Genomic DNA, 15,667 nt, shown 5'->3' on the forward strand with positions numbered 1-15,667 from the left:
CTGCGCCCCTCCTGGCCGCCCCGCAGGTCCAGCTGTCGCTCGTCCCCCAGGTCGACTTCTCCACAAACTGCCGCGTGCTGGCCGTGTGGTGCGAGACGGCCAAGGCCAACTTTGGTGACGTCACCATCACGCCTGCCGCTGCGCAGGGTGGCCGGAAGCTGCTGCGGGCAGCGGCGGTCGTGGGGGTGGCAGCGTCAGGGCTAGTCCATTAGTTTGCCAGCACGAGCCTTGTTGCTGTGACACTCGGTTGCGCACGCCTGCGTCATCCGCAACCATGGATGCAAGATGGCTGCATGCTTGCTTGGGACAGGCTACATTGAGCGCTGCGTGAACGCGGCTGATGCCAGCAACATTGTATCTTCACACTTGCTTCACCAGTTTTTAGGATGACTTGGGGGTTGAATGGCGATGACTGAGGCGCCCATTTGCGGCGCCTGGTCGAAACCGATCTGCCCCAAGTAATCCACACACAACATCAGGGACGACCTAATCTAATGCTGGATGTCGGTTGGTTTTAAAGCAGCCCCAGAAGAGACTTTGTGGAGCTTATTACCTGGCAAGAGAAGTCTTTGAGTGCGTGCGACGGTCCAAATAATTAAACTTTTCTCCTGATTCTTTTGTCTATTTGCTTGGCCACCAACATCTCAACCTGTAACTGCACGTGGTTTTTTCCACTTCCCATATTGATGTGATCAGATCAAGATTTTTATCAGGAATGTTGTAGTACCACGATCGGTACCAGCAGCACCAACAGCTGACCGCGCGCAGGCGCCCCTGACAGCCGGGCCGCGGCACAGGCGCGCCACGTCGGCTGCCTGCACGACAGAGGCGCGCCCGCGGGCCGCGGAGTCCGCCCCTCCACGCCCGCCTGGCCGTCGGCACGCGGCCGCGGGGGGGGGGGGGGGATGCCGAGACCTTCTGGAGCTATCCGAAATCTTTGATGAAGACTGTTGCAATGCGGGCGCGGCGTATGGTTTATTTCGCGTCCTGCTGCGCAGCGGTGACATCCACGGATAGGTTTCCACCGCCGCCACGATAGGCCCGCATTCAAGAAATACCAACAGCGCGTAGTTGTGCGAGGGCATTTGCTTAGAGGTATCACCAGATGGCCCATCTACCTGCGGTGCGTTGCTGCTCTCGCAGACAATGAGTCTGTTCAGTGCAGGAAACGAGTCAAAGGCTGGAAGCCAGTGCGGGATCAAGGGTGCCGCAGAGTGTGCGGCAGTCTGGTTTCAAGCTTTCGGTGTTGCAGTGCGCACGCAATCGCAGCCGAGATTGACGCAAACGCGTAATCGGTGCCAAGGATCCTGGGACCAAGCGCATAACAGTGCGGGCCTCGTCACTACGAACAGGTTGCGGCTGTGGCGTGGGCCTGCCTTATTGAAAACCTTTTGCCCATGCCTGCTGAACCCTGAAAACCCTCCCATGCATGGTTGCACGCGCACCCTCGGCGGTCGCATGGCCACAAGATGCTGGTGGGCAAAGGTCGGGAGGGCTGGCTATGTCAGGTCTGGCGTTTTGGTGCCATGCGCAGCTGAGGTTTCATGGTGTGATGGCACCAGAACGCACAATTAGTGTCATACATGGTGGTCGCCATGCAATGTGGGCATCGCATCCATTCAGCACCGCAGCACCCATTGTCATGAGGTACTGTACTGGACATTTCATGATCCAACAATGGAGGCGGTCCTCACCAGCAGCTGCGAGCACGAATCGCGACTGTGACAAATGTTCAAAGTCCGGAATCTCGTCGGCCTTCCAGCGAACGAGTGCCACCGACAGAACGGAGCTAGCAGCTGCTGCTCGCTGGGTGGGTGCGTGGTGCCCGGGTGTGGGTCACGAGCTTGCAGTGCCTTCAACGAAGGGCGACAGACATCTACATTCCAACTGTCAACGAATTCATCACTGCCGTGCCACGTGCAAACCACCCAGCGCTGCGCCTCAGCTACAGTATGCTTCAAACAGTGCGCGGCGCTGCTGTGGCAGCAGCTCTCTCCATGCTGCTTTTGGTGACCGCACCGCTGGGTGCCGCCGCCGCTACCGCGCCAGCCTGCGCCTTTTCTGGCTTCAAAGGACAGCTATCTACTCTGCAGCACGACGTGAGAGGCGCCATGGGGTCGCCAGCCAACTAAGCTCGCAAGGTGGCAGGCCTGCACCAACGCCCACAAGCGTCACTGCCATCCTCACTGTTATGACCACCCCACTGCCTCGAGGCCTCGGCGCTGTACCACCCGACGCGCACCACCTCACCGCCCCCATAACTTGTCAGGTGGCCGGGACGGTCGCCGTCAACAACTGCTCAGCTGTGACCGTCGACGGCTTCACGTGAGCCGCTCAGCTCCCGCCCCTCCGCCCGCCCCGCCTGCCCAAACTTCCTTGTCAGCCGAACCAAGGGGAGGCGGCCGATGCTTGTTGATGGGCCTCTGAAAAAAATGAGAAGGCTTCCCTGGCTGTCGCAGCACATCCCCTCTCTTGTCAGCACCCCCTGCCTTGCCTTTATCATCGCGCTTCTTGGCAAGTTGCCAATAATCTCCCCCTGTTGTCTGCTCCAGATGGCAAGCACCTCACACTCAAAGCATCGCACGACTGTGTGCGCGGGTTTGGAAAGCCCCCTTCAATCCGCGCTCACAATGATTTACTCCCCACGCCCAACACCCCACCCACCCCTCAAACCTTTCTGCTGGCAGATACGACGGCGCCGCCCCCGCCGCCTACTGGTGGTGCGCCAAGTCTAGCTCGCGCGCAGACCTGCGCGCCGGCTTCCGCGCGGCACCGGCGCGCCTGACGCGTATTTACAACGAGGAAACGGTGCGCCGGGCAATCGCGGCTTTCTAGGCTGCAAGATGTGTTGCAGCTGCAGTGGGGGTGGTGGTCCGGTCAATCAAGGCGTGTGTGCACGGCTCACTGTGCTAGCTGTAAATCCCAACACCCTGGCCAGCCAGCCGCCACATCATCAACGCAATGCGTGTACCCAGCGCACCTGGGCGGCCGGCGCCGCACGACATCGCCCGATCGCGTGCCACACACCACTGCACGCTCCCCCACAGCGCGCCTTGCGACGCGCCGCTACGAGCCCAATCGCGCCGGATGCACCGCCACACCCTGACCAGCAGGTTGACCTCCATCATCCACATGCACTCCGCACGCCCCATAAATGCCTCAGTTCCCCTTCACATCGGCGCCCACTGCCCACCTATTTTTGCCGCTCTGCCCCTCCTGGCCGTCGCAGGTCCAGCTGGTGCTTGTCCCGCAGGCCGACTTCTCCTCAAACTGCCGCGTGCTCGCCGTGTGGTGCGAGTCATTCAATGCAAATTTTGGCGACGTCACCATCACGTCCGCCACCGCCGCGACAGCGCCGCCACCGGCGACGAGCCGCGCGGCGAGCGGCGCCGCCGCGCCTGCGCCGTGTCTAAATGGGGCCGTGTCCCAGTGGTTGTTGTTGGTGGTGGTGTTGATGTTGTTAATATAAACACAATTCAACGTGAATGGTGTATGGAGTGTGGTTATTCGAGGATCACAAGGTGATGACTCAGGGCTTCATCTGCCGCACCTGGTCAAACCAATCTCCCTCAATCCTGAACAGTAGGGAAGACCATTTTAATGTTGCTGGGTGCTGTCTATGCAGCTTCGGGAGAGTGCTTGTGGGTTGCCCATGGCCATACACTGTGCGGCTGCCCGTGACTGTCATAACCAGCACCTTTGATCATTCTTGTTTATTTGTTTGCTTGGCTGCCAGAAGCTTGATTCGTAACTGCAAATGATGTTTACATTCCCAAGGTGAAACACCAACAGCTAAATGCACAAAGCGGTGCGGGCATGCTGCAAACATCTGTGTGCATCAAGGCAAACATTGGGTGGCAAGCGCCACGCCGCCCTGGCCGCAGGGGCATGCGCGAGCGGGGTGCCTCGGGTGCTGCGGGCGTCTGCAATTGCAAGGCACATCAGGCAACCCGCCTCGTTGAGACTTGTGTCAATCGCTGGCATCTGCATGTCATTTTAAGCCTTCCAAGCACTGCCGCTGCTGCTGCTGGACAACTGTGTGTGTGTGTGTGTGTGTGTGTGTGTGTGTGTGTGTGTGTGCGCGCGCGCACGCGCATGCGTGCGTGCGTGTGTGTGTGTCATACAAATTGTGAGTGTGTGTATGTGTGCATACGTGTGGCCATCCATCTGACCGCGGGCTCTGCATCCGTGGATGATGCGTGCGGCACCAAGCGCAGGTTGCATGTGTGTACGAGCGTGTACGCACCTGCACACACATTTGAAGCGTGTGCGGGCGCAGGGGGATGCACTGGTGGACATTATTAGCGTGACTCGCAAAGCGGTCTGGCGCCCTGCAACGCTCACCCCAGCAATCTGCCAAAAATATTTCTCAGAGATCCTGTAATAATCGCAACAGCGCCGTGGTGCCGATATTGCCAGACCAGTGCAGCACAGGGGTGCTGCTGAAACGTTGCTCTGATGCGGGCTCTGGTGCGGATAGCTTTGTTTGGCCCGCCAAGCTGCCTCAGCAGCACTCTGCTCTGCTGGGTGTCAAACTTCACCCTGTGGCGTCTCGTGTCACTTCGAAGCACTGTGCTGAATGCAGCTGACTTTCAGCAGGAAGCTTTGCGGTGGAGCAAAAAGTATCCCGTGATCAGATGATGGCCGAATGGAGCCACTGAAAGATATGTGTAACAGGTAGTACTTACTCAATAGGGGTTGTGATGTTACTAATCCCAAGACAGGCAACCAGAAATAGCCACCCTACAAGGCAATCAAGGTGCAAGCTATACATCATGTGCTTCATGGGTGTGCTTGTGTTTCAGGCTGGTTTCTTGATCTGAATGTGAACCTTGGGATATAAATGTAGGGTGGACTGTCGCGCCACACTTTGTCCGGTGCCGAAACCTGACCGAATACTCTGTCCGCTGCCCTGTTGCCGAGCTGTAAGCTGGTGGTCAATGGCAGTCCATGCCCAGTCCGCCGTCAGTCCAATCCTCAACTAGTGGCCATGGCCTGCGGCCGCTGGCCACGGGCCGGCCAGCCGTGCCTCCCGTCTCTCCGGAAATCGCTGTAGCCCACGGGTGGTGGTATGCCCAGCGGGCGTGGTTCTTGTGTGTGAGCGCACTTGCGTCCCTCTTCTGGTTTATGATTGCTGTCCGGCTGTTCCTGCCGGGCGTCAGGTGCGTCAGAACGGTCACTCCCCCAATCTGTGAGCTGTTCAATGCACTTCACTGCAGACAGCCTTGTCTGCCCTCTGCTCCGCCGAGTGCTAAGAATTCAACAACAAGCTGTCCCGATAGGCGTGCACACACAGTGCACGCGAAGGCCGAGATCATGAGCTCAGCCACTGTTGACAAAAGGTTGGCTGCTGGCAGGAGGCCCAAGCGACTGTCGCTACAGTCGCTCTACCAGCTGATGTTTGATACTGCAATAGCGCACCTCTTGGCCCAGGGAAGCGACACCAATGCAGGGAACTGAGCGTGACCCAAGGCCTCTTCTCCAGATCTTTGCTGAAGGGAGCCGGTTTTGATATGTGGTTGCACGATGGGTGTGTTTACTCTTTACTACTTTATTACTTTACTCACAAAGAGGGGGTCGATAATAGTGAGCTCAAGAACAAGCAAACGAACAAGAGCCAAACAACTTATACAGAGATCAACACAGAGAAAGGCCAACGCCACAGTAGTGCTTGTTCTTAGACAAAATACAAAAATACACACACAAAAATTTATTTGAACGGTTACCAAAGGCATAACTCAATATGCGGCGCGAGGCCAACAGTGCTTCCCCGGGCAGGCAGCAGCGTGCTGCAAGCAGCGCGAGCGGCGCTGCTCGGCGCCGCCCAGGCGCGCTCGTCCGCACGCTGCCGGGATTGCGGCCAAGGCGCGGGCTCAGCTGCTGCTCCACCGTCATTGGTCAGCTCGCGATGCTGCCAAACCTCCACGCTCGACGGGTTCAACGCCTGCAGGCCGGGACGCGACGGGTGTCTGCACGCAACGCGTTGGTGGCATGACAAGGACCAACCAATGTTCAATCTCTGGAAAGCCATCAAGTGCCGTGCCGCCAGGCCAGTGCTGGGGTGCTGCAGATGGAAGCAGTGCAAGCGCCGCCTAGACTGTCTAGGCGGCTGAGCTGCACCGCCCATGCTGCATCTGCAGTTTGTGTGCGACCCGTGTGTCTCAATTTTTGCCCATTTTACGCTCAGTGGGCAACACCGCAGTCGCACTGTAGAAAGGAACATTCACCACGGGGCCAGCCGGGGGCCTGTGCAGCAGGAGTGGGCCAGAGCGGAGGGGCCAACAAAGGTTGAGGAAATCAAGAGTGTAGCGTTGCTTGCACGTTTAGGGCGCGGCATACATGATGGCTGAACGCCAAGGGAATTGCACGGCTGCATATTAACGTTGCCCTCAAAGGACTGATGCCCGCACGTTGCACCCGCACGTGCCACACAACCCCGCACCTGGTTGCAGGGGCGGTGACAGCAGCGACGTCGGCAAAGCCGCTCGGCTTGGTGGTGGCGACGACCGGGGTGCCGGGCGCGGCGACCACGGTGTCTGAGGCCTTGCCGGACGGGGTGTTGCCGGTGGTAGTGGAGGTGGCGGCGTTCGCAGGGGCGTCCACTTTGCCGGCGGTGCCGGCGGGCTTGGGTACAGGGACGGTCACTCTAGTGGCGGGAGCGGACGTCTTCACTGCGGCGTTGCCACTGGCCTTGGTGGCAAGCACGGCAGTGCCGGGGGATGTCACTGCAGTCCTAGACACCTTGCCGGCGGGGGTGGCCACAGTAGTGGAGGTCACAGTGGTGAGGGGTGCGGGCACATTGACGGTGGCGCCACCAGCACCCGATTTTGCAGCGACGCTGGTGCCAGGTGCCCCCACTTCGGCGGTCGCGGCGCCGTTGGGCTGCGCGCCCACGCCCACGCCCGTTGATTGAGCAGAGGACGAGACAGCGAGGGCCGCAGCCATGCAGAGCCAAAGGAGCTTGGCCATTACGGTATTTCGATTCCCGGGCAGAAGTTGACGGACGGTCCAGGATAATTGACGCGCAAGATGTGGGTTGCGGCAAGATAATATTGTGCTAAAGGAGGCAATGCGGCCTGAAGTGACCGCCCTGGATGCCCACACACAGGAAGGCCGGTGCCAGGTGAGGTGCAGGCTGCGTGCCGTTCAATCGCTGGGCCGAAAGTAGGCGTTGAATGGTTCAGACGCGGACAAATGGCCGCCTCGCCTCTATTGCCTGCGCGTCACTGCGGAGCTGCGGAGCGCAACTCCAGGAGCCTCAGCCAAACCAGCCCTCTTAGCTACGATAGCCACACCAGCCACGCCGGCAGCATTAATCCGGCAATATGTATCAAATAAATGCATATATTAATAGATTCGCAACTGCATCGCGCTGATAGCCACGAATCTGCGAATCACCCCGCACCCTGCTCACGGGTGTCAAGTGCATGTGCCCACTTGAACCACACAAGGTTGAGTATCTGTTCCGCTATTTACTTCGGGTATACTCCGGCGATTTTTCATGTTAGGCACAGCGGCAGAGCCAGCGCACCAGCCACAGCCGCTGCTACGCGGCGCAGCGGCCGCCCACAGGGTGCCGCCCATGGGGCCGCGGGCGTTTTCAGCGTGCACAGTGGTGGCAGGATGGCGCAGGCGGCGTAACATTCCGGATGGCTAGGAACAGACAGCGGCAGCGATGGGTGCAGTGGCAGTGAGGGCGGCCTTTGTTGGGCCGCAGGACTGCAGGCGGCCGACGATGCGGACTCGTCAGGAGGCATGTCGGGGCTCTGGAACACGCTGCCTAGTGGGTCTGACGATGGGTGCCGCCGCGTGCCCTGTAGCCCGCTCGCAGTAGCACGAGGGATGCTGCTGCAGCTGCAGGTCGTGACCGAGGCGCAGCTGCCGGTGCTTGGCGTCGTGGCGTTGCACGCGCAGGCAGCCAACCTGATGTGCTGCTCATGCCGCCCCGAGGCCGGCTGCGTGCCACCCTCGACTTCTTGTTGCCAAGATCCCTGCTGCCTCCGCCGTTCCGCCCGGGCACGCCCGGGCTTGGCCGTGACGCACGCCCGCAAGAACACGACTGGCACAGTTGTCGGGCAGGCGGGGCAAGGGTGGCGTGTGGCTTGGTGTACAGATGCCAGCTTGTTGCAGGGAGCCGGCAGCACAGGCGGCCGTTTGGATGCCGCCCAGGCAATCGGCGCCGGCAGTGGGCGCGTGCCGAAGGATACGGCGACTCAGCATCTCAAGGTTTGCTTTGGTTATGCCAGGACTCCTCATGTGTCGTCCAGCTGGGCGGGGCGCATGGATTCCGCCCGTCCTGCGCACTGCTAATTCCTCGCAGTTGCTGGCATGCGCAACAGCCGCCCCCCCTCTCCATTGTGCGCAGGCGCTGTCGGTGCCTCCTGGACAAGAGCAGCTGCCGACTGATGACGACTGGCGTCGCGGCTGCCAGGCTGTGGTGCTGCATGGGGCCCACAGACGCACAAAGGGCCACCTCGTGGCCAACAAAGGCGGTGGCGTGGAGTTGTGGCTGCAGCAAAGGGGGGTGGCGGCCCCATCCGAGTCGAGCGCAGCAATCTGCATATGCTGCGGGTCTGGAGGTTGGGGCGTGCGCCCCCTACCCTCACACGCCACACCTGTGGGTGCGCGGGGGGCTGCCCTCCGCGTCGCCGGCGCCGCCCTCATCGCCGGCGCCGCCCGCAGCGGAAACACCGCCTGGTTCGCATGCTCTGTCGGCGCTTGACGGGCATTACGAGGAGGGCTTCCTCTTGGCGGCGCCCCCGAGTCATGGCGGCCCCTCGCCTGAGAGTCGCGCACCCGTGCACCGCACGCGGACCCTTGCTGGCCGCCAGTGGTAGAGATCCCAGTGGGGCCCGACGCGCTGCTGGGGCTGCGGCGGCACCTGGTGGAGGATCACTTCGGTTTCAACACCTTGCGGGGCCCTGCACGCGAGGTTCTGCAGCTCCTTGCTGACTCAGAATGGGTGAGGCGGGTGCTCGGCGCGCGTCAGGCAGCCTCCACCGCCCTCGCACGCGGGCACTTCTGGGGTCGGTGACACTTACGTGTTGGCGGGGCGGCCATAGCGCGGCCAAGCGCAACGCTGCCACTCCTGGCAGCAGCTCGGGACACGGCCGCCGCCCCTGCAGATGCACAGGAAACTGCTGCTGCAGCCGCTGCGGTCCCCATGCAGGCGCAGGCGGAGTTGGTAGCTGCGGCGGCAGCGGCGGTGGTGGCGCTGGCGCCGGTGCCAGCTGTGACAGCCTCAGTGCTGGCGGCGTCAGCAGCAGCAGCAGCAGCAGCAGCAGCAGCAGCAGCAGCAGCAGCACACCAAGCAGCAGCAGTGGCAGCAGCAGTGGCAGCAGCAGCAGTGGCAGCAGCAGTGGCAGCAGCAGTGGCAGCAGCAGTGGCAGCAGCAGTGGCAGCAGCAGTGGCAGCAGCAGCGGCAGCGGCCCAGGCGCCTGTGCAAGGTCATGGGCACATTACATGTATGCTGCCACCCTCTGACCTGCTTGTGCCAAACTCAGTCCCAAATGCCCAAGGCTCAACACGCCTTCCAAAACCAACCCCGCCACCCCAACCTCGCCCTAACCCCAGCTACGACGGCAAGGCGCCCGCGACCCACTGGTGGTGCGCCAAGTCCAACTCGCGTGCAGACCTGCTCGCCGGCTTCCGCGCGGCACCAGCGCGCCTCGATCGGGCTTACAACGCAGAAGAGGTGCGCTGCAAAAACTGCACATTTCAAATCTGCAGGATGCAAGAAGCAGTGCAGCTGTAGGGGTGGGTGACCGAGTGAAACGAGTCTAAGGTGCACGGCCTTGTGTGCGAGGTTCTCATCTCAAGATCCTGGCGAGTCAGCCATCAAGCACACCAATAATCGCAGCGCATGTATTCGTTGTACCTGGGCGGCGGGTGCCGCATGCCTTCGCCGCAATGCATGCCACGCTGCGAAGCGCGCAGCCCCACAGCGCGTAATACTCGCAAAGCGCAGCGACGATTTTCCATTGCATTCCCGCATCCAAGCAGCGTCAAACCTCCTCCCTCCCATCACGCGCACTCCACTCGGGCATGCCTTGTGTCTGCCCCATTCCCCCTTTGCAACATAGAGCGCCCACACGCACCCCACACCCGCTTGATGCACCCGCCCGCCCTTCCCACCGGCCGCCCCACAGGTCCAGCCGATGCGCTGCCACATCCTGAAAGGTTCAAACTCCACCACTTCTATGCACTCCGCACGCCCCACAACTGCCTCATTTCCCCTTCACGCCGCGCTGGTGTGACATCAGCTGGTCAAAACACTCTCCCCCAATCCTCAACAGCAGGGATGACCAATACTGATGCTGCCGGGTGCTGTCCCTGCAGCTCCAGGAGAGAGCGCGAGGGTTTTCCATCGCAATCAACTGTGCGGCTGCCTGCGACTGTCAACTCCAGCACCTGTGCTCAGCCTTGTGTGTTTCCTTGGCCACCGGAAGCTCAACATGTGATTGCAGAGGATTTTCACATCCCCGAGGTGAAACACCAACAGCTAAATGCACAAAGCTGCCAACATCTGTATGCATCAAGACAAACATTATGCGGCAAGCGCGGCGCCGCCCTGGCCGCAGGGGCATGCGCGGGCGTGGCGCCGGGGGTGCTGTGTCTGCAAGGCACATCAAGCAAGCCGACGTGAGTGAGGGCGGCAGGGCGCCCGCACCACACGCAAGCCCCTCCTCTTGATAAAGTGTTGAAAGTTGCCGATCCCCTTTTGGTCATCCAGTTGGAAAGCAACTTCTCAAGACAAGACAGTGCCGACTCTAGAACAAACCCGGCCCCACCAAAGGGTCAAGGGCCATTGCGCGCCGCTGAAACCTTGGGATGACGCATGCAGGCAGGTGGGCGAGAAGGCAGTGGGAGAGGACGCAGGTGAGGCGCGTGGGGAAGCTTCCTATACATTCGAGCATTCGAAGCACAAAGCACTTCGCATTGCATGGTGTTTGAGGGGCGCACGAGTTTGGGGTTGGAAGTTGGGCAATTTGGTACAGGAAACAGCAGGGGTGTTTCTAGACAGGTGGGAGCTTGATTGGGTTGAGGTGACGGCTTGCTATTCGTTCAACACCTCATTTGCGGGATTCGAAGGGGGCGGGAATGGCCGGGGAGGTGAGGGCTCACTCATCCTCTCAACGCGCATTCTGAATGGGCTGCGCCTGCGGGCCGCTGCCGCAGCGGCCCTGGGACCTCGCGCGAAATTTCGTGGGAAACAGTGTGCTGAAAAGCGGGTAGGGGCAACGACGATGCGCAAATGCATCACGAGTACTATAGGGGTCAACCCTCCGAGCGTTGGTACGAATGTGATGGGATGACAAGAGCATGACAGTTGGCAGCAGTGCAGCTGCAGGGCTGCTGGACTGCATGTGGCAAACGGCTCATTTGCCGGATGATGCGCTTGCGTGACGAGTAGGGGGGATTCGGGGGTGCAGCGCTCACTGCGCCGGATTCTAGGCCGACCAGACGTCCAAATGGCAGGGACAGCTGCATGCGGCTGCGACAGCACATGCGCTTGCTGCAAAGCCCAGCGGACGGCGCGGGCAATCAGACAGTCCGGATGGGTGGGTGCGCGGCAAGCAAACCAAAAGGAACCTCAAAGTGATGCGGGAGGCGGGCAGTTAACTGGACATCTAGAGGCAAAGCGAGAATTTCCGCTGAGGCGCAGCGGGAAAACGTGGTTCAACAAAAACCACCAGGGGGTTTGAAGGGCAGCTAAAGCGGCTTTGGTCATGTGCAGATGCAGCGTACAGTGCAGGCATGGATGTCTGGTCTTGTCAGGTTTGTCAGGGGGAAAGTCAAGTCGGGCTGACGCCCTGCAACAGGAAACTGATCAGTTTGGAGTGCGCGTGCAAGTGCAGTGCAAGATAGAAACAAATGTGCGTGGCTGTCATGTGCAAAAAGCGGCAGGCAGAAGCTAGCCGCATGGCACACAGCAGCTCTCAAAAAACAGGGGGACAGCTGAGGTCCTCGGGCCCCGGTTGCTGGGCGACCGGGCGCCACGTGGATGTCGAGGCCCGCACGACAGGCAAGGGGGTGCGCGTTCTGCTCACGGGGCGCACAGCAAGAAACGGCGGGGCGCGCTTTGCGGTGGGGCAGTGCGCTGCTCGGCAGTGGCGTCCTGCGCGCTCGGTTGTTTCGTCAGTGAGCGGCACAGCAGGTGCAGCGTCTGCGTCTAGGCAGGCAAAAGGATGCCCCCCGCCATGCGACAAAAGCGGGAGCCCCTGGCGGTGGCTGGAGCAGCAGATGGGACGATGGGAGTCAGCAATGGCAGCAAGGCGCGGGTTGGGGGCCGCAATCGATCGTCCAACCAAAACCTGGCGCAGTCCGTCAAAACCTTCGCAGCTGCGGTGACAGGTGACAAGCAGTAAACATCGCTATGCTCCCCGCCTGCTGACGACGGAAGCATGGGCCCCTCGATCGATGCAGCAAGGCCGGGGCAACAAGGTTGCGCGAGCGCGCACAGCCGCATCTGAAGGGATCTCATTCTTGCCGCGAGTTGCGTGCGACCCATGCACCTGCACATAAGGCGCACAAGGCGGCAAGCCAGGCTGCATTCTGCAATCCAATCCACAGGCAAACGAGCAGTGGAAGCAGCAGGTTCAATACGACACGCGCCAGCGCCCGGAACTGCGGCAAGCGCGGGGCCCCACACGGCGAACGCCTTGCGCGGCACGCCGCTGCGGCGGTGGCGCGGGCGTCGCTCGCGCGCCGGCGTGTGTGGATGCTATCTGCAGGTTTCAGGCAGGCAGGGTGGAGGCCGACGAGTGCCAAAAGCGGCGGCAGGCCCATCGGTGGTTTGGGGTATGGCGCTCTGAAAGTCACACCAAACGGATAGACGCTCGAACGCATGCGCTCGATTATCGTGGCGGTTTGAGAGCGGAGGCGCGTGCTCGCGCACGACCAGTCGCCGCTCCAACTATCAACTCCTGATCAGCGGGGTTTTGCGTCGTGCAACGAAACGGCATGCATGCACGGCGGCACGGACGTCCACACGTGCGCCCGAACGCGTGCGTGTGAGAGGAGGGGGACCAGGCAAGCGGGTCCCCATTTCAGCGCCTGGCCCCTCCGACGGTACACGCGCGGCCCGAGGACTTGGGCGAGTTGAGAGTGCCAGGGGCCGGCTCGGCGTATGGGGCGGGCGGGGCTTGGTCGGGACTTCCCTCTGACGCTGCCTGCCAGGGGGCAGGCGGCGCCATCAAACCGGGCCATGCGGTTTCCTGTCTATTCATGTCTACGCATGGTCCCAAGCCCCGACATCAAGGCCCTGCGGGGCGCGCCGCAAGCCGCGGCGCGGGCGGCGCCCGCCCTGAAACAGCGCCTGCCCCGTGGGTCGCGTGGCGCCGCGCGGCGAGCGCCCCGAAACGGCGCCCGTCCCGCCGGCGCCGTCTTCAGTACGCGCCCGCGCCGCAGCCGCCGCCGTGGAACGCCGCCGCCAGGTCAGCGTCGTCGCCGCCCATGGGGTCCTCTGAGAAGTAGGGCCCCAGCCGCCAGTTGAGGCCCTCGAGGCAGCGCAGCTCAACCTCGGACGCCTGATCTGGGTGCACCGCGTGGCGGGCGCCGCACAGCGCGCCCAGCATGAAGCGGAGGAGGCCGTGTGCGTGGACCTGTCGTGGGGGTTTCAGGGTTTTGGGTCCAACGGGCAGTGGACGCGGCGGGGGTCAGCAAGGGACGGGGCAGCGCGACGCGCGGGCGTGTGGGAAGGACGCGCGATGACGCGGCACGCCCTACACAATGGCAGCTGGAGGGCCGTGCGCAACGGCGCATCAAACGCCTGGTCCATACGCGGTTTGGCACTGGACAAAGTGGGCGGGTGGTTGAGGGCCGCACCTGGTCGGCCACTTTGGTGGCCAGGAAGATACAGGTGAACTGGGCGGAGCGCAGGGTCACCTCCATGGCATTGCCCTCGGCCGGCGGCGGCGGCGGCAGCGGGGGCGGCTGCGCGCGTGCGTTGGGCGGGCAGGGGCGGCGGGCGGGCCGTTGGGCGCGGGCGGGGCGGAGCATGAGGGTACGAGAGGATCATGGAGGGCGGTTTTGTTGCTTCGATGTGCCGCACATCGGCCATGCGGCATGGCCAGGGTTGATGACTCGGTTTCTTTGCAGGACAGGCTCTGCGGTGACCCGCTGGCTCACATCAGGCCGTGGCTTGAGCATCGCAAGACTGCGCACGTGCATACGCACCTGCGCGCCGCAGCAGTAGGCGCCGAACGCGGGGCAGCGGCGCGCGGCGAGCGCCAGGTGCGGCTTGGCGGCCAGCAGGCGGCGGAAGTAGGATGCGCCCAGGGCCACGGCAAAGGCGGGGAACTGCCACATCACGCCCATCTGGAACTCGGCAGACCCCAGGGACACGGGCTCGTAGGTCACGCCGCCTGCGGTGTGCGGTGGGTTGCAAGGGCAGCGGAGGGCGCGTGGGTTGAGGCGACGGCGAGAGAGGGGAGGTTGGGAGGGCCGGTTGAAAGGGTGGCGGCGCAAATTGCATGTGGATGGTGCCGTGAGCTATCTGAGGTGGCACGGGAGGCGGTGGGCAGGGATGCGGCAGCTTGGGGGTGGGTGGGCCACGTGGCGCTGGTGTCGGCGGCGGCGACGCATTGATGCACGCGCGACGACGGGGGATTCCGCCGCGGCGGCGCGGCCTTGCCAAGTAGGGTGCCGCAGGAGGCACATCGATACACCCACCAGGAAGCCAGATGCGCGCCATGATGTCATTCGCGGCCGCCAGCGCCTCGGGGCTGCTTGCGTCGGTGTACACGCTGACCTCAGCGCACAGCAGCCGTGCGCTCACCGACCGCGCCGCCGCGGCCGCCGCGCCGCCGCAGGCGCAGCAGGGCGCGTGGCAGCGGCAGCGGGCTTTCGGGTGGGCGGCCAGGAAGCTCGGGCGCACGAGGTTGCTGCACGCATTGTTTGCGTCGTCCTCTGCTGCCGCCTTGTCATCGTCATCCACTGGCATGATGCTACAAGACTGGGGCCAGCTGTGCTCGCTGGCAGCCGAGGACTCGCAGCCGGCGCCCGCAGCCGGGCGCTGCTGCCACCCTGCCTGCAGCGGCAGCCGCGGCGGCGGCGGCGCCGCCGCCGCGCGCTTTCCTGGGTTGGTGCTGGGCGCGGCGCGGCCGTTGAGCGGGTCGCGTGTGCAGGGGCCAAAACCAGGCGGCGGCGGCGGCGGTGCGAGCGCGGACGGCAGGCAGGGCCGCGACGGGAGATCGCCGCAGCACGGCTGCTGCTGCTCCTGCTGTGGCGGCGGCGCTGCCGCCGTCATGGCGCCGCGCCGCACAGCGCGCAGCCTCTCAAGCAGTGCGGCGCTGTTTGATGCAGCGGCTGCCGCGGCCGCGGCCACGGCGGCGGCCGCGGCCGCGGCGCGGGGCCCCCGGGGCTGCTGGCTGTGCTGCCGCTGCTTCCTGGGAAACGGCTGCAGCTCGGCCAGGCTGCCCGGCGCAGCGGCGCCGAGCGCCTGTTCGTAGCAGAACCACCGCCCCTGCTGCTGGTGCTGCCAGCCGTGAACGGATGCTGCAGGGACGGGGCCGCGGCGCTGCGGGCTGGGGGGCCTGCGGGCAGCAGGCCGCGAAGCGCGGCCGGCAGCGGCTGCAGTGGCGGCGGCCCGGGCGTCCGCGGCCGCGGTCGGGGGCGCGTCGGGCTGGTGGGGCGGCTGCTGCTGCGACTGCTGCTGCTGCTGGGG

The 15,667-nt window shown here is 63.1% G+C and overlaps 3 protein-coding genes across 3 annotated transcripts in view; 1 reads left to right on the forward strand and 2 right to left on the reverse strand.

Annotated features, from left to right (window-relative positions):
• The window catches only part of MNEG_2373 (hypothetical protein), a gene marked incomplete at both ends in the record, with an annotated part of 6,931 nt that extends 6,719 nt beyond the window's left edge, over positions 1-212 (forward strand). The window contains one exon of the mRNA XM_014049148.1: positions 27-212. Coding sequence (XP_013904602.1) covers positions 27-212 — 186 coding nt within the window. The remainder of the gene's footprint in view (positions 1-26) is intronic.
• A 5,949-nt stretch (positions 213-6,161) lies between these two features.
• MNEG_2374 (hypothetical protein) lies at positions 6,162-6,969 on the reverse strand (the record flags this gene model as incomplete). The annotated part of the gene is made up of 2 exons (XM_014049149.1): positions 6,162-6,246; positions 6,443-6,969. 2 exons carry the CDS (start codon positions 6,967-6,969, stop codon positions 6,162-6,164), a joined length of 612 nt encoding a protein of 203 aa, XP_013904603.1.
• Positions 6,970-13,388: 6,419 nt separating this feature from the next.
• On the reverse strand, positions 13,389-14,944 carry MNEG_2375 (hypothetical protein; the record flags this gene model as incomplete). The annotated part of the gene is made up of 4 exons (XM_014049150.1): positions 13,389-13,604; positions 13,828-13,935; positions 14,179-14,366; positions 14,674-14,944. 4 exons carry the CDS (start codon positions 14,942-14,944, stop codon positions 13,389-13,391), a joined length of 783 nt encoding a protein of 260 aa, XP_013904604.1.
• Between the last annotated feature and the right edge of the window lie 723 nt (positions 14,945-15,667).

The sequence above is a fragment of the Monoraphidium neglectum genome (genome assembly GCF_000611645.1).
Source record: "Monoraphidium neglectum strain SAG 48.87 unplaced genomic scaffold scaffold00267, whole genome shotgun sequence".
NCBI classification, from domain to species: domain Eukaryota; kingdom Viridiplantae; phylum Chlorophyta; class Chlorophyceae; order Sphaeropleales; family Selenastraceae; genus Monoraphidium; species Monoraphidium neglectum.